At 37.7% G+C, this 24,877-nt stretch overlaps 2 protein-coding genes across 24 annotated transcripts in view; one reads left to right on the plus strand and one right to left on the minus strand.

Moving 5' to 3' along the window:
• Positions 1–7,765, plus strand: part of NFE2L2 (NFE2 like bZIP transcription factor 2) — a 35,123-nt gene extending 27,358 nt beyond the window's left edge. The window contains exon 5 of the mRNA XM_058189810.1: positions 1,412–7,765. Within this exon, the coding sequence (XP_058045793.1) occupies positions 1,412–2,584 (1,173 nt within the window). The 3' untranslated portion in view covers positions 2,585–7,765. The remainder of the gene's footprint in view (positions 1–1,411) is intronic.
• HNRNPA3 (heterogeneous nuclear ribonucleoprotein A3) lies at positions 5,901–24,742 on the minus strand. 23 transcript variants are annotated; one of them, XR_009155975.1, is made up of 16 exons: positions 24,601–24,654; positions 21,107–21,206; positions 16,584–16,706; positions 16,309–16,455; positions 15,978–16,188; positions 14,783–14,872; positions 14,601–14,693; positions 14,428–14,505; positions 13,150–13,287; positions 11,377–11,502; positions 11,224–11,293; positions 7,993–11,137; positions 7,852–7,909; positions 6,772–6,833; positions 6,322–6,430; positions 5,901–6,062 (listed from the first exon to the last, which is right to left on the minus strand). XR_009155975.1 is itself a non-coding variant. In XM_058189875.1 (12 exons), exons 2-11 carry the CDS (start codon positions 21,167–21,169, stop codon positions 11,241–11,243), a joined length of 1,122 nt encoding a protein of 373 aa, XP_058045858.1. In that variant the 5' UTR covers positions 21,170–21,206; positions 24,601–24,655; the 3' UTR covers positions 5,901–7,909; positions 11,224–11,240. The 23 variants fall into 23 exon arrangements, 4 of the variants coding, with proteins under 4 accessions (XP_058045858.1, XP_058045808.1, XP_058045881.1 ...); XR_009155979.1 differs by lacking the exon at positions 7,993–11,137 and having other exon boundaries at positions 24,601–24,655; XR_009155967.1 differs by having other exon boundaries at positions 7,852–11,137.
• Positions 24,743–24,877: the final 135 nt, after the last annotated feature.

Consider the following 24,877-nt stretch of genomic DNA (forward strand, 5'->3'; position numbering starts at 1 on the left):
AAGCCCTAACATACATTATAATCCTATAGCTAGTTTGCTTGAAAATGTATTGAAAGGCTATTTGGTTATTTTTTTGATATACCACTTACAGTACAGTAATAGCAAAAGCACCTAGACTTATATACCGCTTCACAGTGCTTTACAGACCTCTTTAAGCGGTTTACAGAGTCAGCATATTGCCCCCAACAGTCTGGGTCCTCATTTTAAACCACCTTGGAAGGATGGAAGGCTGAGTCAACCTTGATATTGAGATTGCCATAAATCTTGCTATTTAATATCTCTTTGATAATTAGGGAGAGTTTTTTGAAAAAATCTTGCCCATATCAGTTTTATCCATAATTGCACAGGAAGAGTAAGCCTGCTTTTTCTTAAAAACAAGCAAAATAGTTGGTTAAACTTGGTACTCCAGAAATCCAATTACTTGCAAGATCATCAGAGACATTAAACAGTTAAATTTTTTCATATATCATGGATACTGTTTTATGAGAAAATGACACTTTGTAAATCTAGAGTAACAATAGTCACAGGAGCAGGAATTTATAAGCAAAAGGCAAATTATTTTACCCTGAATGCAGGGAAATTTCTCAAACAGAAGTTCATTCTTGAGGAAAGAAACCTGGTAGGTCTACAGTCATTTGCACTGAAAAGTCACATCACTTTTCAAAGTCCACTCAGTCCCACAAAGGGAATGGTTCGGTTCCAGTTATGAGGAAGAGCATACACTTTCATAAACTCTTACATTTAAATAAATTTGTTGAGTTAGGCAACTGGTTCAAATACGAGTTGAATGACTGAAGGGGGGTTGATAGTTGTAGTTTCAAGGTTCTGATGCATTTCATCCCCTTCTTCTCAGTATTCACATTTCCTTTTTGAAATTGTCGGTGGTGAAAGTGGGGGAGCTACTAATAACTTGCATCTCTTCCCCCCCCTCCTCCTTATTTCTCTTGGATGATGTTTGTCTCACCAGGTTTTCTAGTCTCATAGTACCATATGTAAAAAGGTGACAGTAAAAACCATAGTTTCCATGTCTGTGTGGCACAAGATTACCAACAAATGCTGCCTCCCTAGCTCCAGAGATGCTTCTCCTGCTCAGAAACTGCTAATATGTAAAACACAGTTAGGGAGATTGTCCTCCTCAGAGGTCCTCTCCTAATTGTCATTTTTCATGTGACAGAAGGGAAGAAATGCTAAAACGGATAGAAAGGAATCATGTGATTATTCTGAATTACATTTAAATTGAATTAAACCAAAGCTTAGTTGCTACGCTGCATGAAAGTGTGCCACTAAAAATTCTAGTGTGGCTTTCAGACCAGAAACCCTGCCCCCCAGTACAACTCTAAAATGGAAATACGTAATAAGATAGTCATGTAAGTTTTATTGCTGAACATTTTTTTAACTTTCCTTTCTACAGTGTCTTAATATACAAAATGACAGCCTCACCGATGTAACATCAAACCCATTTTCCGTAAATACCACTTCAGAGGCAGCCTTCTACAATTCATTATCTGCCATGGAGAAAGAAGTTCTTAACTGCAGTGAAGATTTCCTGAAACCTTTGGGAGATCCCTATTCCAGCATGGGGTTGCCAGAAGATTCCAGTCAACGTAGCACTGATTTCTGTGAGGATTTCTATTCCTTTATCGATGTGAAGATGAACACCAGAGTGGCTACCCCACCATCTCATTTTGTGGATCAGGCAGTTGCTGGCTTTTTAAGTGAACCGATTGATCTTTCGGATTTTGCTCAGTGCAAAGCTTTTAACCAGGACCTTGTAGGAAATGCCCCAGAGTATAATGATTCCGACTCTGGTATTTCACTAAATGCAAGTCCCAATATAACCTCCCCAGCTCATTCTGTTGAGTCATCGTCACTCTGTCAGGATACAGGCTTTGGATGCAGTGATTCAGAAATGGAGGAGATTGATTGCACCCCTGGAATTGTGTCACCGAGCAATGCCCAGATTCATTCATTTCACCTGAAGGCTCCTGCCTCTCCTTCTCTGGAGCAAGGCACTCCAAAGCCTGAGTTACCGTTTACTAGTACACCTCAAAGAGAATTGCCTGCCAATCCTGGCCATGTTGAAGCTCCATTTATGAAAGATAAATGCTTCAACCAGCAAGAAGCTTATCTCACTAGAGATGAGCTGAGAGCAAAAGCTCTGAAGATCCCTTTTCCTGTTGAGAAAATCATCAACCTCCCTGTGGATGACTTCAATGAAATGATGTCCAAACAGCAGTTCAACGAGGCTCAGCTCAGTCTGATTCGTGACATACGAAGGCGAGGCAAGAACAAAGTCGCTGCTCAGAACTGCCGTAAAAGGAAACTGGAAAATATTACTGAGTTGGAGCACGATTTGGATTACCTGAAGGATGAGAAAGAGAAGCTCCTGAAAGAGAAGGTGGAGAATGACAAAAGCCTGCAGCTGCTGAAAAAGCAGCTGAGCTCCCTGTACCTTGAAGTCTTCAGCATGCTTCGGGATGAAGATGGCAAGCCATACTCCCCTAATGATTACTCACTGCAGCAAACCAGAGATGGGAGCATTTTCCTTGTGCCTAAGAGCAAGAAGCTAGAGACTAAGTTCTGAAGATCAGGGAGACAAAAAAAAAATATTTCTATGAATATTTTTACATTGCAATTTTCTATTGATAAGTATCATGTAACCCAACGTTGTCCTTTCTCAAGTGACTACATACATGTTTCTTTAGAGTCAAATGTACCAATGCCACTCAATCATTAGCGTAAAACAAAATGTATGCACATGGGCAATACTTCCACAATACACTAGTTCTTCCTGTTATATAACAGCCACTTTAGTAGTTTTTATCTTTTGTGTAAATATTTCAAGTTGTCTTATTTATATACAATTTCTATAGTTGGCTTTATTCAAACAAGTACCAAGCGTGATTTAACCGCTAATCCTACGTATTTACAAAATTAATTTTATGTCTTAAGGTACATCGTTTTATAAATACAAATGAATTTTTTTAGTTTACAAGTGTATTTACTTTAATATAGCAGCTTGAATGTAGTGTAAACTGATACTCCTAATGCAGCAATAGGACACAACCCAACCAAAGACAAGCACTTTGAAGAATAGCTTAGAGTAGGAACATTAAGCACATGCTTAACATTCTTTCATTAAAATTAATGAGGCTTCAGGAACCTGATCATTGGAAGATTGTTTAGATGGTAGGAGTTTTATACTTTTAAAGTGGTTAAAAAAATTCTTTCATAATATAGTGAATTGTTATGTAAAGTATTATGATTTTGTTTCAGCCAAAGCTGTACAAGTATGTGACCGAATGCGGTTGAATGGGGGAGTGACTCACTGGATGAACACAGCTTATTGTGAATCTAAGCTTTTATTATCCTCACTTTTTTCCTAACTCTTATATTTTCATATATTTGACTTGAAATGTATTAAAAGTTTCTGAAGCCAGATTGGGTAGTTGAACAAGGCTTTATTGGTGAGTTGGGGATCTTTGGCATCCTAAATTTTAGGTTTTTAAGAAGAGATTGGACAACCACTGTCTGAAATAGTATAGGGCAGGGGTGTTAACTCAATTTTATTGAGGGCTATTTCAGGTTTGTGTTTGACCTGGGGCGGGGGCAGGTCTGGGTGGGTATGGCCAGGGGCATGACCAATTCAACATCACTCGAGACTCCATTTTTGGCCCCCTGACAGTCTCCTGCAGTCCTCTGCCAACTAAAACAGAGCTGGGTGTGTGTGTGTGTGTGTGTGTGTGTGTGTGTGTGTGTGAAAACGGAGTCTGTTTTGGTTGGCAGAGGGCTGCAGGAGGCAGTTGTGGCCGAAAACAGAGCCTGGGAGGGCCCTCCCAATCTCCATTTTCGCTGGCAGAGGCACTGTAGGCTGGTCCTTCATTGTTTCCAGGGTCACCCGCAGGCCTTGAACTTGACATCCCTGGTATAGGGTCTCCTGCTTGAGCAAGGGGTTGGACAGGAAGACTTCCAAGGTCCCTTTCATTGTTCTGTTAAATAACCCCTTGGTCATATTCATAATTTTGTAGCTTATCTGCACTAGACAAATAATTGCACAATTGGATTTAAGTCCAGTACCCATGCAAAGTTGGACTTTATATAAATAGGATTATTCAATTCTATTAAGCATGTTTGCAATTTAAAATTTAAGAGTGCAGCCATTATTCTATATTTCAGAAGAAAAATAAACTGGGAGGTAGTTTTCAGGAAACTTTTTTTTAAAGAAATGATCAGTTGTCCCTTGAAAAGAGCACTGGACAGTCCTTTAGTTTGATATGTAATATTTATCCCCAAAGGATCTACCTAAAAGTATCTCAAATGAGTATGTGCCGTCAAGCTGGTGTCAATTCAGTGACCATGCAGATTTCCATGACAATCTGCCCCTAGCCCAGTCTTTCAGGTCTTCTAGTAGTGGCTTATGGCCATTGTGTCCTTCATCCTTGCTGCTGGTCAGCCCTTTCCTCCTTTTCTTTCCAAGCATTTTAATGGCCCTCCTAAATATTAGTAAGGATGGGAGCCATTCTGACTTTTAGGAGCAGACTTTGGGGAAGCTAAGCGGTTCGTTTCTAGACCCTTCCTTTTACATCCTGTTGTGTGGAAACTTGAAACAACCCTTCAGCTGAGCAGGTGCTGTAGATACGCATGACCACAAAGGGTTTAAAGGGAATAATCAGCATCTGGGATTGCAGCCAAAACAACTCTTATTTCAAGACTCTTATCTAAAATTGCATTAGGTTAAAAACCCACCACCTCAAATCCCTTCGCCAGATTTACTGAAAATAGATTTCACCCCGTTGTTTTTCTGTAATGGAATTCAGTCCAGTGTAAAGGGGATAGGTATCATTGGTCATCCAACAGGTTTTGTGCTTGAAAGATTTGAACTTGAGATTTCATCTCCAATTAATACTGGAGAGACCATGTTACTCTTAGCATTGGAGGCGGCATCGATGAGAGTTGTTCCATAGCAAAGTTTAATGTTGTTGCCAGTTTAGGCTCCAGAGTGACTTCTGCAACTGAACTGGAACAGAACCAGGGCTTTAGAATGAGATCCACAGCAATGAAGGCCTCCCTCTCTTTATTATACAGTATCTTCTAATCAGCCCATTCACGAGTGTTCCCGTTTTCCCACGTTTTACTTTTGTTGGCTTTTCTTTTTTTTACATCTTAAAACTAGTACTGTTTTACATTTCTACCATTAAGAAAAATTAGCAGCGTTTTTGTGAAAAGTTTATTGAACAAGATGCCACTCTTTTATGTGGTAGAAGAAACAGTACCTTATTTGAAAGAGCCCTGCAGTGGTTATCCTCATGGGTTTTCACTGTAGTTTTAAGGAAGTCAGTGATGTGGTTCAGGGTCTTCAGCTTTTTATATCTCATGCCTAATTCTTTTTAGACTCACGGAAGGAAAAAAGCATACCCGGGTAGGGCACTGTTTTGTTCCCTTGCCTGCAAAGCATCAGATTACTGTTTTACAGTGAAATTGCAAATATGCCATTGTAAAATTACTCATTTTATGCTCCAGAATTAAACAGGAACATTGGAAAATAGTAATGATACAAATCTTGGTATTTTTCATTCTCAGCTTATTCATGGGACGCTGACATATCAACACAAATTACTAATCCACATCAGCCAGAAATTATTTGTGAGAGTGCTTGTTCATGTAAGCATGCCCTGAAGTTTTATTCTAGTAGGATGTGTCCTTAAGCTGAGAAATATCTCCTAGGCTAGAGCCAAACATATGCACAGAACCTGTTGTTTCATGTGGAACTAAACGAGTAATGTGAATCCAACATCTCTTTAAGTGGCTTCAAATATTTCAAGTTTGTGTTGTAACGATTTAGAAGAAATCATGCAACTCGGTTGCTTAATGCAGAAATAAATGATGGTCCAGTACTAGAATTGAGATTCACTATCATGATTAACTGTGTTTTATTATAAGCATTTGATTATTACATGCTTCAATTTTTGCTCTCATAGCTATCAGTTGTATGCATGTTCCATTGAAGAATCAAAAATTTCAATTTATGGAAACAGACGATTGTTTCTTCAGGATTAGTCATCCTGCAGAGCAGAAGATAAAAGCAAACGATTTAGCACATTAAGAATGGTAACCTACTGAATATCTTAACTTTGCTAATAGTTGATTGAGGACCACAAGATCCCTATATGCTGGCACTGTTCTAGTACCATAATGTATCTAAAGCCCATCACCAAACAGTTGGTTGATCTCCGTCTTGTTTGGGAAAATACTTAGCTGAGCGCATACAAGATTCAGATACTCTTTTAGTAAAATGTGAGGCACAGAGAAACATGCACTCACCCCATTTCCATCTTGCTGGGGATTGCTGAGATTACTGTACACATTTTAGCCTCAACCCTGTTTTCATAAGACAAAAAGGGAGCATAGGTGCTCTTTGCCACTCATAGTCCTAGAATAGCAAGACACAATCCATAAATATTCTCTAATATTCAGTTGCAATTAGCCACAGTTCCTATTTACTATAACATAACAATTTGTACATTTGATGCTACTGTAGATAGGTACAGAAATTATAAGATGCTTAGAAATTCATAACTTGTGAGTTAAACTGAGATGCTGACCAGCCAAAAAATGCAGACAATCCAGAATCACAATCCTACTCTTACAGGCAGAATAACAACAGAATAAGGCAAATGAATTTCAGTATTAGATTATACAATTAAGGTTTACAGAATGAGTTTTTAAAATATCCTTTAAAACCCCCAGAAACTCATTTTAAAGATTTGTTACCTGAAAATTAATTTAGAGGGCACATCAAGTATTCCAGGTGAGAATGTTACTGATTTTCTTGCCTGCAATTTGGCAATTAGAAACATTACCAATAGGAATCCAGCAACACTAACTTTAATATTGGCTACTTTTCTAACTGAAAAACCACACAAGTAATAAAATCAGGATTTTCAGGTTGTATGAAAGGTTATGTGCTTTTTTTTTATTTGCCTGATGTACGTAATTAGATATGTTCAACAATCTGTGATGCATCATACACCTTTCTTACCAAAATCACTGGGAAATTATCCCTCCACAATACAAGTGATTCCTGACAAATTTTGGTAACAGTGTTAGGAAGCTATATGCCAGAAGCATGCAAAAAGCAACCAACCACTGTTCTTAGTGTTCCCAAAAGTAAAACAAAATAATTTGTTCCATTGCTTTCCATATTCTGCTACAGTTAACAACTTTTTGTTCTAGGTAAGCAGGGTAATAAAGCTTGTTTCAAGGAGTACCCATTTTTCCTATGCTAAAACAAAGGTTGTTTCATCAGGAGAAAAAAAAAATCTCAATGTATTGAAAATGTTTTGTTTCAAGCTCACTTCCCCTCCCCCCACATTCATGCTGATATATGATGTTGCGTGCAAATTGCCTATGCCTACTGTATAAAAAATGATAAACCCCACTGGAGACCACTATAATTTTTTGACCCATTCACCAGTCACGAATTTAGCTGAAGACAAAGGATTTTTTAAAAAAAAGGTTACTTCTCATTAATTGGTGGATATTTGATCCCCCACCCCTCGGTCACATAGATATGGTCTCCAAAACTCCAAAATCTTAAATTAAGCCTCATCCCCAGCAAGGTCCAATTATTAATCCACCCACTTCTATAACAGCTGTCTGAAGTACTCTGAATGGTAGACTTTTAGACCTAAATGCCAATTAGATGATTTAATATGCCCACCCACACTGATTTGAATACAATAATAAATATTCCATATATTTCACATTTACCTAGTTTGTTGTTCTTTTCAAAACTCAAATTTTCAGAGCTCAGAATACAATAAAAGAAACATTCGTGTTGGACATTCTTACCAAGCAAAAGTTTTCCAATAAGATATCCACCTCTGGTCACAGAGGTTTCTTCAACAATCTGCAAGTCAAACAGATCTTTCTTACCATGTTCAGAGAGGAATCCTTTTTTAATTCATGAAAAGTGTTAGAGACAAACCTTACCTAGTCTTACTCCCCTTTCAGGTCTAAATGCTAGACCTATGACTGTAGGCCAACTCAAATAGCTATGACCTGGGAGCTTCCAATTGGTGAAGAACTCTTCCTAGACTTTCTTCGTTATTTCATCACTGACAGGCAGATTTAACTATTTTGGGGAAGCTGCTCACTATCAGCATAGTAAATTTATGCCTTCTCTTGTCTGGAAGTTGAAGCTGTTGCTGCCTTGTCCTTCTTTAATTTGCTGCCTTGGGCGCTGCAGTCCTGTCTCAATCTCGTTTGATCCTCATTTCGACTAAGACATCTTTAATGCCGGTTATTCACTGTCCACTCCTTTTACTTGTCAGAATTCAGAGAGATCTAGGTCTAAGTCACTGATTACCTTACAGGTTTCACATTTTTACAAACGATTAACACACTGGTATTGTTTTCCCTAACATCAAGAGTCATTCCACCTCCATTAAAAACAGATTGAATGTCTTAACCAATTACTCCAGTTATGCTGCTGAATTCAGTGACAGACTTAGAAGGGATGAGTTATATCTGATCTACCTTTACGGGAAATGCACGTGTGTACTAATGTAAGGCCACCCCCCAGTCACCCTGCTTGGGAAATGGGTGGCATATAAATTTAAAAAATAAGAAATGTACATGCACATATCACTACAGTAACAGCTGAATCCCTTTCAACAAGCTTTGACTATTGGTATGCACACACTTTCTTGGAGATAAAAGATACATATCAAGAAACGAACACCTCATTCCCACATTTAGTCATATGACACTGTAGATCTTTGGGAGATTGATACTCTTGCGTTGGGTTCACATATATACCACCCCATAGTGCTTTATAGCAGAGGTCTCCAACCCCCAATAGTGGGCTGCAGTCTGTTCGAAACTGGGCCATGGGAGATGGGCAAGTGCATGCACATAAAGCTCCACTCATGCATGTTGAGCAAGGATGCACTTGCGTGCAAAGCTCCACTCGTGCAAGCAGAGGGCATTGGTGCTCTTGCGTGACGCTCCACTCACACAAGTGGATGTTTGTGCTCATCCGCAGAAATGGAGTTTCACGTGCAAGTGCCCTCTGCTTGTGCAAGTTTTGCGCACAAGCACCCTGCTTGTGCGAGTATAGTTTTGTGAATGAGCAAAAGTGCCTGCTACTCACGAGTGAAGCTTTGTGTGCAAGCACCCACAGCTTGTGCACGAAGCTCCATTCGCCGAGTGGCGGGTGTGTGCGCATGCTGCTTGCACAAATGGAGTTGTGCATGCGTGCACCTGCTATTCAGACGCTCCCTTCCTGGGCCAGGCTGCCAAGCTAGAAAGGTTGGTGACCACTGCTTTACAACGCTCTTTGAACAGTTTACAAATGTCAGCATATTACCCCCAACAATCTGGGTTCTCATATTACCAACCTTGGAAGGATGGAAGGCTAAGTCAACTTTGAGCCACTCAGGATCGAACTGCTGGCAGTCGGCAGTTAGCTTGCAATATTGCATTCTAACCACCGTGCCACCACGTTTCCTTATATAAAGTTTTAAAGTATTAACCATAGCATTCTATACCCAATGATGACTTCATGTCTGATTCTTGAGCAATTTGTTCCATCAATTCCTACACTGGAATTAAGTTTATCTTAAACTCATTGACCTACAGAAATAAAAAGGTGAAAAATGTCTGAATTTCTTCTACTCACTGTGCCCTACTCTTCTGGATGTGTACTGACAGAAAGCACTGCTCTGGCAATAGTTCAAAAAAAAGTCTGATCAGATTAAGGATAGCAAATTATTAGGGAACATGGCTGTAAATAAACCTAGGTAAGTGAAGGAGTAAACAACTCAGTCATGATTGTGACTTTAATAATTTTTATCAAATCATTCCAATGAACAGTCTTTATTTAACTATAGCCATAGGGCCCTCATTAGCAACAACAGGTTCTACCAAATTTGCTCCTATTTCTTTCACTTTACCTTCATGACCCATTATCAGGGCATTAGAAAGTGTGTGAAACATCTTGATGCATTCATGCTCAGAAGAGTTACACTTATTCCGACTAACTCAGAGGGGTTATTTCTGTGCTGCAAATTAACATCAGACAGAAAGGGGCATACCAAATTATACAAAGTAGAACTTAGGCACCTTTATAGATGAACCTATATTTTTAGGGCAGATATATACGCATATGAAACTGTAGAACTGTAAGCTAAGTAACAGACCCACGCTATTAGATTCAAAGTTTTAATTTAATTATATGTGTGCATTTAATCTGTTTGCAATTTGAGGGAAACTGAATCTCAACAATTTTAAAAGGTAGAAACCTGTCCTGCCAATGTTTCTTGTAGCTTCTTTATATATCAGCGAAGTGGGAGGCAAACTGAATAAACTTTAAAAGATCTCATCAATGCTTATTTACTTAGGTTTAAACTAAAAACAAATGCTACAAATTATGATATGCACAACCCAGAAATATCTGGAATTCTCATTTGAAAGTAAAGCTTTTATCATTCACAAGCATTGGTTTAAATGACTCAGTCCTAATTATACAGCTAAACAAGCTTTAATGCAAACATCTTTCCTCTCCTTATGCATGTGCAACTCATGTCATTTGGTTACATATGCAAAAAAAAATTAGACGTACTTAAAACGGTTCAGCATATCTATTGTTTTAAATTAATACAGATTATAATGCACTGATTTTTTTTTCCTAGCAAGAATATACCCTAAAACTACATTTCTTTGTTTAAAGAAGTTTCGGTAAGAAAAAACTGAACTACACAAGTATTGAAAAAAAAAATTAAATGTTCCTTAATTATTTTTAATTCCTGGTACCACTACCACAAATTTACAGGGCAATATACCTGATTTTTATGAAGAAAAGACAAAGCTACAACAACAAATTAAAAAAAAGTCAGGAATGTACATCTAAACACTACATTGCATTAAATCAATAGCTGCACTCTTTGCAAACTGTGGCTATTAACAGTCCTTAAGAAGGGTTTCCTGTTTAAGCTGCAGTAACTTTTCTGACTATGGTTCATCGCTCCTTCTGTGGCAGATTTTACAGTTCCTCTAATTCATTTGGGACGACTGTCTCAAAGTAACCTGCAGCTTTCCTGACAACTCCTCGCTTTCTCCTGCTAAGAACTGTAGCCTGTTGAATACAGGATAAAAAAAAAAGATTACTCTCAAAGAAATGTTGTAAGCTTAATTAAAAACATTTATTTGTAGCATACATACCATTATCCCACTAGTTTTTAGAATCTTCTTCCACCATAGCCACCACTTCCTCCACCTGATCCATAGCTACCTACAAATGGAGTATAACTGTTTATATTCAAGTTCTTGTTGAAAGATACTATCCAGCTGCATATATTTTAATGTTGCATTTACCACCATAGGGACTGCCTGAACTTCTGCCACTGAAACTGCCACTTCCTTTCATGGGTCCATAACTTGAAGCCTGCTGTCCACTGTAGTTGCCAAAATCATTGTAGCTTCCACTGCCACCATAGTTGCCTAAAACAGAAATTTAATTTTACGTTCATCAAGTCTGTTATATAATTTGAATTAATTTAGAAAAGTACTTCATTAGATTAAATAAATGAAGCACTACTGCATATAATTTAATATGCAACATACGCATTTTATGGACTTACTGAAAGTATTTTATGAAATTTCGATGAACAATGTGAGTTGTAAAACATAAAAACATATGCAGTTTTTAGCCACAAAAATGGAAGTCATGAACTCATTGTTTCTGTTCTTCTTTTGTCCACTGGTAAGAAACAAACAATACTTGATTCTAGCTAGTAACTTTGGTATGATAACCTGTGAGAAACAAGCCTTAGGAACACTGGGAGGAAGAAAAGCCATGTGTCTCCTTCTGCTTCAATTTAAGTGTACCGAAATATGTTTTTTCAGTAAGGAGGGGGGAAAAAAAGCAATCTGTAAGCAAGCCAGCCTCTCCATAAACCGGCTGGCAGATAGCCGAACTTTCTCAGTTCAAAGTGCCCTTAGTGTCCCATATTTTTTTCATGATGCCCTGTAGTTCCCAATATTCTTTAAATATACAGTCATCTTTCTTTTAGGTAAAGGAAATTTAAACCAATTCCAAGTTTTAATTCTCATACTGATGCATATATTTGATAATCTCATTTGTTCATCATCTTTTAAATCAATAGATTCAGTTTGCTCTTTCTAGAAATATATGCTGATTGAAATATTTATCCTTGAAACTGTGGGCCAGCAATCAACCCAAATATTTCATATATGGTGCAGTAGTTAGAATGCAGTACTGCAGGCAAACTCTGCCCACAGACTTAAGTTCAATCCTGATGAGACTCGAGGTTGACTCAGTCTTCCATCCTTCCAAGGTTGGTAAAATGAGAACCCAGTTTGTTGGAAGCAATATGACAACATTGTAAACCACCAAAGAGTGCTGTAAAGAACTATGGGGTGGTATATAAGTCAAAGGGCTATCGTAATATAAATGGTACTGGGGAAAGTGTCCCAAAGAATGTGACATTTACCTAGTGTTAGTCCTACATGTAGACCAGATTAAGAAACCAATGCCATGAAGGTCAGTACTACCTTTATTGTAAAGCTATAGCAAGAGAATTTTGCATCTCCTTCACTTTATCTGAGTTGGAGGGGGAGGGCTTGTGTGAAATGTTTTCTCAAAATAGTTTTCTGGCCCTGATGCTTATCTGACCATTGCCTAATAGTGACTCTTCATTCTCTCCTTTAAGGCTAATCCATACGCCCTCTACATCTCCTTTAAAAATAATAATTAAAGAATACTACAGAAAAATTAACAGAACAAACTCCTTATAAAACAAATACAGGTTAGAAAAATCAATGTTATATCCCTAGCAGCTAGCACTGGAGCTCTTGAAAATTAAGCTTCCAATCTAACATAGATGACAGCATGCACTGAGACATGCCCCTGAATACTTCAACAAATTTTTAATGTGATTTCACAACATTGGAAGTGTTGTGAGCAAGTTTACGCTGCATAACATTTTACTTAATGAAATCTACATGATGTTTTAAAGTGACAAGTAAAAAAATTAATTTTATAGAACTTTTTAACAATCATGCTAATATTTATTAAATTTATATTTATAAATATTTATAATTCTAATGCAATTCAAGGCATCTCACCTCCAAAGCTTCCTCCTTCATTATAACCATCATAGCCTCCACCTCCTCCGCCATATCCACCACCTGGATTTCCATAGCTTGGGCTACCACCATAACCACCTCGACTACCATATCCAGGGCTACCACCATAGTTTCCACCTTGAATTAAATGTAACAAAAGTTTTGTTATAAATAAAAAGATTCTGCCAACATCTTTATTTCAGATGTTTTGGTTTGTAGCATGTGTCATTCCTAATTATTAACCATATATGCCTTTGGCTGATCAGAACTGTTTTTCCAAACACATGGAGGTACCTAGTTTAAAGAACATAAGCAATATTCCATATTTTATAGGTCATATTTTAGTACTTGCTTTAGAAGCAATGGCACTGTGCTCCATTGAAATTAATGGGTTAAGATAATGACTGACTTAAATCATCTAATTATTCAGTACACAGATTTTCTGTGAACCTCAACGTAACATTTCCTATATCAAGATATTCCATAATCACTAAAAGCTGTGTCCTGTTACGATACTTCTGTTCTCTTTAATGATAACTGTATTCTTACCCCTTTTCATACCAGGGACAGGAGTGGTTTTATAAAGGAAATATAAAGAAAAATGTTATCCCTTAAAAACCTTTCCCAAAGTCCTCACCAAGCCCACTTTCGAACTGAAATCTTTTTGACACCAGTGCAACCAGGTGTCGCTGTCAAATTACTGAAAGTAATATAGCTCAGGTATTATGCAAGTTTCATTTATTTCATTTCATTTTCAAAATGAAAAAGGTCTTCTGCAGTCACGACATAAGCCTAAGACTCAAAATCAGGCTTGTCAGATATTACATCTTTTCTATCCTGCTCTACAGAGTAGAGAGTTGGTCTCTGACAGAAAACCACTTGAAGAAACTAGAAGCATTCAAAATATGGATTTACAGATGGCTGTTACGTATAAGCTGGGCTAACAAAATCACAAATGAGGAGGTGATAAGCCGCCTGGAAAAGCAAAAGAAAATCATCAAAACCATTAAAAAGTGAAAGTTAGAATATTTTGGACATGTGATGCAACACCCAGAAAAATACGGCATCCTTCACAGGGAAAGTTTGAAGGCAAACGAGGTCCAGGCAGAAGAAGAACATCATGGCTTCAAAACCTAAGGGACTGGTTTGGACAAAACTCAGCAGCACTTTTTCATGTGGCTGTTGACAAAAATAGGATTGCCGACATGATCGCCAACATCCGATGACGGATATGGCACAAGAAGATTATGCAAGTTGTATTTGCACTACCACGCTTACCATCACCAAAACCATTATATCCATCGCCACTGCCAAAGCTTCCTCTACTGCTGCTGCCACCTCCACTACCGTAGCTTCCTAAAGCAGAACAAAAGTATTATATTATGAACAAGTTAACAACCAATAGTGTAAAATAGTATCTTGGAAGGACACTGGGAAGAACTAACATGTACCTCTACTACCAAAACTTCCACCTCTGTTGTAACTTCCACCACTGCCTCCAAAGTTGCCACGACCCATGAAGTTGCTTGAACTACTCCCACGACCTTAAATAAAAACAACATAATGCATGTCTAATGATATTCAATAGGTAGCATAAATGCTGTATTTTGGACTCCTACTAACTAAGACTCACTTCTTTGTGCAGTTGCAGTCTGCATTTCTTGCTTGGAGAGAGCTTTCTTCACTTCACAGTTATGTCCATTTATAGTGTGATATTTCTGAACTAAAATAAATTTTGAAACAAATTACTACTATGAAAATATGCATTCTGCTCAATAATGATTTATGCAAAGTATTGTAAAATATACCAAAATAAAAAAGAAACAAAAAACAAACAGGAATATAAAATAAAGAACCTATACTCATTCTCTTACCCACATGTAATTAAAAGTATAATGAAACCTCTTCATTTTCAAGGGCATCCACAAACACTTGCAAAGTAATTTATTCAGACTTTTATCTCTAACTTTAAATTGAGTTAAAATTGTTTTGACCTCTATTCTGGCTTGGTTTGCTTTTCAACCCCAAGTAGAAAAAAGCAGAATTCTGGTTTCCAATCAACTTGCCTCCTTTTTTCTTCTAGAACAGGGGTAGTCAAACTTTTTATACCTACCGCCCACTTTTGTATCTCCATTAGTAGTAAAATTTTCTAACCGCCCACCGGTTTATCCTCTTCCTTTTTTCTTCACATTCGTTTGTATTTTATTGTTATTTAATATATTTTTAAAAAATAAACTGAAACTGCAATTAGAGCTTTGACCTGAACCTGCCTTTATGTAATCAATAATCACCATTTGAGCTCGAATCTCTCAAATCCATTCCTCTGCTCCTGCTGGAAGTATATATTTCCTGTGGAATGAGGTTTCTTTTGAGATTTTAACATTTTGTTAAGTTATTAGTTAGGCTGTTCAATTTGTTTGGAAAATTCATCCAGCTATAAAGGTGGCTACTAGACTCCTGTGCACCGATAGCAGAAAACAAGCAAATTGAAAATACTGTACTTTATGAGAAATGTTGGCTATCATAATGCCTCCCAGGCAGGCATTTAAGCATAGTGGAAAAATTCAAGAAAGCTGTAGGTAATGGAAATGATTGAGTCAAACATGTGGTTGTGAATAAGCAACTATCAGATATTTGAAATTGTAGGAACTGACGTAAATACACAGGAGAAAAAAAGTCAAGAATTGAATTTGGGGCTACAAAGTATAATCTTTTAAAACATGGAACTATCTTATATTATTCCTATGATAAAAGTTCTGTTTATTAAAACATAGTATAAATCAGTATTTATCAAACAGAAGTTATCACAAAAACAAAATACTACATACCAACAATTTTGTCTACTGTATCATGATCATCAAATGTCACAAAGGCAAAACCTCTTTTCTTTCCACTCTGCCTGTCTTCCATTACTTCAATGGTTTCAATTTTGCCATATTTTCCAAAATAATCTCTTAAATTATATTCTTCTGTGTCTTCTTTAATTCCACCAACAAATATTTTCTTTACTGTTAAATGAGCACCAGGTTTCACAGAATCCTATGAAAATTTAAGTTAAATTTAGTATTTCAAACTTTTAAATTAGTTCAATGTTTGAAAAACACATTTAGAAGTAAGCATTTGGTTAATCAAGATATAACATTTTAAACAATTACTTACTTCTCTAGAAACGGCTCTCTTTGGCTCTACCACACGGCCATCAACTTTATGTGGTCGAGCTGCCATTGCAGCATCTACTTCTTCCACACAAGAATAGGTCACAAAACCAAAGCCTCGAGAGCGCTTTGTCTGTGGGTCTCTCATCACCTTCAAGAGATATATAGTACATAGAATGCCGATTGAAACATTTTTTGTTTAAATCTAATGCTCTAATCCTATTGAGTAGAATAGAAGTTTATCTGAAATGCAGACATAGAAATGTTAAAATTTCTCACCACACAATCTGTGAGTGTGCCCCATTTTTCGAAGTGGTCTCTTAGGCTATCATCTGTTGTTTCAAAGCTCAAGCCACCAATAAACAGCTTTCTCAATTGTTCTGGTTCTTTAGGATCATGACCCTGAAAGAAGAAAAGTTTCAATATCTGCACTAGATTCATACTGCTGCTAAGAAATTCACTCATGCAGTTTGTCCACAGAGTTTGCAATTATTAAGTAACTTACCACTTCTATAGCTATATGCTTCAGTATGAAAGAAATGTACTTTCTAACATGTAGGTATACAGCTATAATCTGAGGCTGCAATTCTATTCATAACTGCTCTAAGCTTTGCCAACTGAAATCTATATGACTTATGAAAAGTAGAAAAGGAATCACAGTAAAACTGCCAATAGCCCTATTTATTTTATCTATCTATCTATCTATCTATCTATCTATCTATCTATCTATCTATCTATCTATCTATCTATCTATCTATCTATCTATCTATCTATCTATCTATCTATCTATCTACACACATTTCCATGCAAAGGGCTATTACTGTTAGAATGTCATTACATTCTATCTAGATATAATGAAAGGATCATATTTAAAAAAATTATTGCTCTTTTAAACAAAATTTAAAATGATAACAGTTTTTCTTTCTTTTTTCAAAGTTCATATTATTTTGTTCAAAATATTCTAACAAAGTTAAAAGCTATTCGGTCCTAGTCATACTAATCCAGAGATCTCAAATTTGTGGCCTGCAGAGTTCTTCTGTAAGGCCCATGATGGCTCACACATCAGATTCTGTTTCAGCTTTTGTTCCTGTCCCAATGTATGCATTTGTCCCAGATTTTTGAGTCACAGGCATATCCCCCCCACCAGTCTTCTTTTCTGCGGAGCTCACTTGTCCCACACAGTGTGAGTGTCAAGTCTCCCCCACAGCATCAAGTAGCTGGTGCCACTGCAGAGAAACCAATGTTGTACAAAGTGGTATTGCGCGGAAAAGCAAAGACAGCTTGCACAAGCCATGTTGTGGAAGAGGTGGTATCTGCCTACTCTGCAAGGGAGGAAAAAGTGGGAAAAGAGTGTCAGCCACGCCTTCACTTCTTCCCTGTAGCACCCGCTTGTTCATTTTCTGCTTTTTCCCAAGTCACTTAGTAATCTGCCTGCTGAGGCCATGAAGAACCAAAACTGGAACTGCCAGATAGGGTGATAGGACAGAAAGCAAGATGAAAGGGAAACACAGGAAAAATAGTTCCAAAGAAAATTTCACAATTGCTATATGATTTTTGAGCTTCCAGACAACCCATGTGCAGAGTGAAATAAAGCATGCTCTACATGCTTTGCTTGGTTTAGAATCGAGTGATTAGATGCCAAACTTTGGACGCAATGCCCTGGACTGAAGAAAACAAACTACAGTACTTAGATCAGAGGTGGAGAACCTATGACATACATATCAAAGGTGACATGCCAGATTGTTTTGGGTGACACACTAGTGTTCACCAACAGATGAGAACAACTATTCTTGAAAGCATAACCTATTGTCACACGATTTTCAGAGACCGCCGAGGACAGATGAGAATGAAGTGTGCTCTTGTGCAGCCTCCTGAGCCTCTAAAAATTGTGCAAAAACAGCGCGTGCTCTCAAATGGTGTTTGGAAGCAGTGGAAGAGTATTCTATGAAGCTGCTTCAGAAATCAAGGTGTTATGCAACCTGGAACAGCCTTGGATAGGCTGCAAGAGGCCTGTCAACAGAGAGAAAGAACGCCTGAAAGTAAATGGTGCATGGCAATTCCTGGAGAGTGCTGGGTCATGGGGCAATCACACAGTTCTCCAAGGCTTGTGCTCCTTAGGGAATGGGGTAAGGCAGCTTTTTTAAGTGGCAGCTATGGTGCAAGGGCTGAAGACGAGACCTGGGCTTCTATTTCAGACCTAGTCTCAGTGCTGCCAAGTGCTGCTGTTCAGGGCTGCCTAGATAAGAGAGAGATACAGAATTGTTTCTTTTGTTCGTGGGTGGAGACCATATGTCAGCAGAGAGATGTTTTCTGAATTTTTGACATGCCAAGCCCAAAAGCTTTACAATCACTGACTTAGCTCTTCTGTATTAATTAAGATGGATGGATGGCAACCAGCCAGCCATAGAGGGAAGTTTTTTAAATATATATATCCGAGGTTGGAGTATAAAAGAGATAGAAGCTGCACATCCTTTTATTTGAGGGCAACTAGCCAGTGCCAGGCTGCCAAAAAAAATGGGGATCACACTTCTTTAAACACTAGGTTGAGTGTTTAAAGAATCTGTTCTTCCTTTCTAAATATCACTAGAAAAAAGTAAAGAGTCGAAATTATTCTTTCTCCTTGCTGCTGTTCAGTCATTTCCTAGTCCAGTCTCTCACACTGAAAACTTTGTTTCCTCTATCCAGAACTTCCAGATCGGCTCCAAATTCTAATCTAATCTCAGAACAGGTGAACAGTTATGGATCCTTCTCTCTAAAAAGTCTCATGTAGGCAGAATGGAACAACAGAATTTGAGGAGAATGTGTGCAGAGTTCAATACATTTTCTTTCCAAACATATCCCTAGTTACAAACTGAAAAATCCAGGAAATGGAGTGACTAAAAAAATCTCAATTTTTCATATTAACATTGTCATTTCCCTGTTTAGCAACTCTTCATTTGAAACAATTCACCAAGAGGAACATAAATTTGGTATCATTAAGTTTTATTTACATTTATTAGAAGTTATACGTTTTTTGAATTAATCAGATTAATTGGTGATTCTCAGAACACACACATCACCGTTTTTTTTTCTGCCTCAGTAACAACATATTTTAAAGTCATTACCTCAAATTCCAAGATTGCAAAGGAAGGAGGAAGTTATTTAACTGACAGTCATTTTGTCAGTGAATCAAGTAGGGTGTGTCTAATAATGATAAAGGCACACAGAATAGGAAAAAATCTGCATTTGTGTTGTAAAACTATTTGAATTTATAGCAACAGCTGACTTTAAGGGCAGACTTTAAGGGCGGTTTGGTTAGTATCTGAATAATGGAAACTAAACATCACAAGGTGATTGGCCTTAATAACCTAGCTGAAATAAACCTAGTTTATTCTGATCTCCTATGATTACAATGGAAATTGAAATCAATGGCCATACTGACAAAAGAGACAGCCTACACTTCCTTCCCCTTTGGATAGTTGTATTTATAATGAGTTGAGCGCTGCTTGTACACTTTAATCTTTCCCTGACAAAAGAACATATCACCTATTGTAAAGCAGTAAAGTCTCCATAACTCTTAATTCTAAAGCCTCTCCTTACCAAATTGCTAGCCCCAACAATCTCGTTCTTAGATGGAAAAGGCCATGGACCACTAGGACTTTTTCTGCCATCAATTTTGTTTCTATAATAATCTCTATTCAATTCAACATTACAGAGGAAATAAAGGTTTCACTAAATAAACTACAAGTAAGTGTGGACTGTTACAATTTTTTCAAGAACTACCATTGTATCATTTTAATTCTCCCTAATCCCTTAAGATACATTTTTGCAGGTTATACAAGCCATCTGTCTGTGGACAGTAGCAAGCTCTTTCAGTTCCTTATGAATATGTTATAGGTTAGAAATTGTAATGATACAAAGAGGAATTTTCAATTGTAGGAGTTTAAAATTCTATTATTTAAAGCATATATCGATTACTTCCAATATCTTTAAGTTAATTTGCTTAAATACTGTTAATAATTACAACTTCTATAGTTAATTTTCAACAGATGGCCATAGTTCTCAAAAACAGCTTAATTGCTGAACATATGTAAATATTACATAACCTAAAGATTCAGGTATTTATTCAAGTAAGCTGATCTATCAGTTCATAGCTGTATTTGACCTAGTTTTAAATGATGCAACCACGTCTGGATTCAGTTTTTTACTATATGAAACAGATACAATATTCTTTTTAAAAGAATGTTAATTTTCAATTCTCAATGTTCTAGTTTTTATAGAACAATACTGATGCAACAGCAGACCCCAGACCACTGCAGCCATCATAAATATGATAAATATTTGCCAAGCATCTGAATTCTGATTACATGACCATGGAGCTGCTGCAACAATCATAACTGTGAAAATGGTCATGTTACTTTTTTCAGTGTCTTTGTAGCTTTAAGTTGAGGACTACCTGTAGTTACCTCCTCAATGCAACATGGATTTTAGTCAACTAGACATGTCCATTCAAGCAGACAGAACCACCAATAATTGCCTGTTTCAGGACTTTAATAATTTAACTACAATTTTAAGATTTATTTAGATATTAGTTTTCAAGTTATTCCCTTTATAGTAACATAAATTTATAGAATTATGCATATAATAGTGCACTTTCTGTAAACCTTTATATTGGGAAAAGGAAATAATGTATTTTCAAAAGCGAAGCAGAACAGAGTAGTGCAATATAAATCTGAGCCACATAGACCGATTAAAGCAGCAGCAAGCAAAAACTGACTCCATTTAACTCAAGTAAAAACGCTAAAATCATAAAAATATTCCACCTGTGAGGATCTTCTTCCCCTTCTCTTGTAATCTTCATCCTCTCTCTCCTCTTTACACGCCATTTTGGGAGTGTGTTCTGACTCAGTTGCTCCTTTTAACCTAGGTAACAAGTAGTAGGAGTTCCTGTGAGTTTTCTCCTTACTCTCATACCAAATAAAGGGGCCCTAATTTTCAATGGACAATATATTGGAGCCACTTTAGCTTAAGTAATGTTACTGTATGAGAGAATAAGTAAATAAGTAAAAAAGGATGGCTTTCTATTATCAACTCATGTAATTTATCTTTTAAAGAAAAAATGAGTATCAATTGAAAAAACAAGCATGTTCATCATGATATGCTATAAGGATAGCAAAATGAACTGCTAGCCAATTAAACTATATTCAAAACTATGCAGTAAGAATAGACAAACTGTTTCTAAATAGATATGATATTTATTTGCATTCATCATATGGATTAAAGAAGCAAATCCCAGCAGGGGAGAGAGAATCAAGACCATCTCCAATGTACTCAGTTCATAAACACCCTATTCCCTGGATATTCCTCTTGACTGTGCTATTCTAGATCTTTAGATCTGGGAGGGGTTATTAATACTTTAAGGCTTTTGCTATAGCAATGCTTTGAAAGCTACTATTTTGAGCATTTGGAAAACAGCTTCTCAATGTCTTAAATCAAGCTTGTGCATATAAGTACTCAAGACCTTGCTCAGATATATAGTAATAAAAAAATGCACTATTTAAATGCAGCTGTAAATGGGCACTAGTATTTCACTATGGCCAAAATTATTAAGTAGTTAACAAATTATTAAACATGTTTCACATTTAAAAACAGCACTTCCACTGTACCAAGTTATTAGGTACAGCCTTGAGAGAGGTGAACCTAACTGTTGGGTAAGAATATCTCAAAAAAAGTCTTCAGTCTGATGTGAAGTAATGGAGACAGCAATAGCAATAAGACTTGAATACCACTTCACAGTGCTTTACAGCCCTCTCATGGTTGTTTACACAATATGCCCCCAACAATCTAGGTTCTTATTTTATCAACCTCGGAAGGATGGAAGCCTGAGTCAACTTTGAGCCGGTGAGACTTGAACTACTGGCAGTGGACAGTCAGCAGAATTAGCCTGCAATACTGCCTTCTAACCACTGCATCACCACTGAGATGAAGACAAGATGGCAAGTCCACTTTGTTACAATCTTGTCCTTTGGAACTCGTCTTCAGAGGTTTGAGGATTTTTTTCTGGTATTTCATAGAGCTGTCCTACCTCATATCATTCTTTTAACCAAGTCTGAATGTTTCTGATGTCCATCAGATATATTTCTATTAACTGGGAAGGGTTACAATAAACACATTATCCCAAGACTATAGATTTGAGGGAGCAGAATCGAAAATTGATAAAATTGCATTCAGCTAAAAGAATTGCTTACAATCCTGAAGTTAACTGAATTACAAGTAGAATTGAGGCTGGTATAGATTATCACAAAAAATCCCACCCTCTCCCTATTAAAAATATTCTTGGATTTCAATATTCTTTTGATTGCTTTCTTCAATATCTTTTCTTGCTCAGATTCTCATATGCATATAAAACTTTTCTTTAAATAAAAAGTTTAAAATGGGATATAACTTGGACAATCTTTGCTTCCGTTTTGCCTTCACATTATACCTGCCCACTTAAAAATGGGTAGATGGAATTTTAAAACTTGGGCTTTTCTATTCTCCATTCTACAAGGCCAGAAAAAAGAAAAACCAAACAAGAAATACAGGAAAGGCCCTTTCTGTTTTTTCTTTCAAAACTATAGGTGACACAGAAGCATCAGTTGTTGACACATGTTCCCAAATTATAGTTTGGAAAAACAAAGATAGAGAATGCAAGCCTAGAAACCACACACAATAGCAAGCCCCAGCAGAGTCCCACAGAGCTGATTTCAGCAAAAAAGAAGCAGCTAGAACCTTAGGATCACTGGTCTTTAGTGTTAAAAATATAATACTTAAGTCATCTTTTGACCTTGAATTCCTGTTGAACAAGACTATTCTCTAGTTGAATCATTTGACAATCAAAACATAATTTCTACATTTTATGCGCCAAATTATGATCCCCCCCCAATAAAGTGTTTTAGGTTCAATCACATATACTTCAGGCTACTTAGAACTCAACTGAGTGGCATATTTTTCCAAATAAGTTGGTGACATACAATCATAGCTGTCTGTTCCTTCTGCAACTTAGATGTGCATAGGTTAATGATTTCCTAAAAATTGAATATAGTTTTGGCAATTTATGTGGCAGAGGCCAAAAAAAAAAAACTTTTAAAATTGTGGCTATGGTATGAGGATAAATTAAACAATTCAGAAATAATAACAATTCCAGAAAGTTAATCTATTCCACACTGTGCAATCTTATTATAAACACAGTTTACTGGCTTTTATGTCATACCTGGATTCAAAAAGAGCAGGATTTAATTACAGTAACTAATCCTGTGATACTTACAAGTGTGAAGAGCACTCAACGACTAACAAGATTTCTTTTAATGTAATTACAGAACTTAGGTTTGGATACTAGTCATTCAAAAAATCTAAAGATTCATTACACCTGAGATAGAAAATACGGTGGTTATCTGAAAAAAAGATCCTGATTCCAAACAGAAACATTAAGTGATCCAGCACTTTTAAGAACGATCAAAACTCCCAATAGCTTTTATATCGAAATCATTCAAATCCTGCCAGAGGACTGCTTAAACAGAAAATTAACCGTAGAACTTATGCTATTATTTTTTTGCGGTGAGCTGGCCACGTACATACAATATCATTGCGGTGGGGGTGGGGTGGCAGACGTCACAGACAAGAAACCTTAACTGTGCAATATTTAGTTCTATTTCTCAGCGACTAGGCTCACAGAAGCAGCGTTCAACAATTCGTATTTGGGGATCCTACTCAATGGCATTTTGCTCAGGGATTGCAAAACACAACACACACCGTTGAAAAAAAGGGAGCGTTTTCCTAAGGGTTTAAACCAAACCCGGCACAATTACGAGTCGGCGGCGGGATCTGCGTGTGCACGTGTCTCTACTGCGCGCCCTGTATCCTCCGTTAACCTTCTCGTCCCTTCCAAGGAAACAGGGCCAGCTGCCTGGGATTTACCTAACGGGCCACGCTGACGACTATCACCCTCCCCCCCCACGCGGATCTACTGCGGCCGCTCTCGCTGGAGTTCAGCCTCTTTCCTCCGCGCGGGGGTTACAATGGCGGCCGAAGCAGCCGCCTTTCCCGCTCCACTCCCCCCCCCTCTCCACCCCATTGCGCCATTTCGGAGACGTCGTGTGGCTAGACTGGTGGGGAAGCAAAGAACCGGTCCAGCTCGGGAGCCGGTCAAGAGCCCACTCCCCTCCCGCCTGGCCGCCTTGTTCGTTGCTTCGTCTGCCGCGCCTAGCCATCTCTGGGGTCCGCTGCTGCTAAAGCCCATTGCCCGCCGCTGTTCCCGCGCGACGCCGAGCATCGTTACCTCCATTTTGTGACTGGATTTTGTGAGCCTCCTTCAGCCTCAATATGGAGTCGAGAGGAAGCGGGTGGGAGGAGCGGGTCAGAGGAAACTAGGCCACGTGACAGAGAAAGGCGGGGCTCGGCGGCAAGGAAACGGGGGCGAGGAGGGGGAGAAATTGGTTCAAATTTATGTTTTGGTACGAGCTACTGTACAGTACGGTATTTCACAAGTTGTGCCAGCGGGAGGGGGAAGGGGAAGAATGAGATGGTTCGCGTGTCATTAACTACCTGAAAAAAGA

This window comes from Ahaetulla prasina, chromosome 1 (genome assembly GCF_028640845.1).
Source record: "Ahaetulla prasina isolate Xishuangbanna chromosome 1, ASM2864084v1, whole genome shotgun sequence".
In the NCBI taxonomy this organism is placed as follows: domain Eukaryota; kingdom Metazoa; phylum Chordata; class Lepidosauria; order Squamata; family Colubridae; genus Ahaetulla; species Ahaetulla prasina.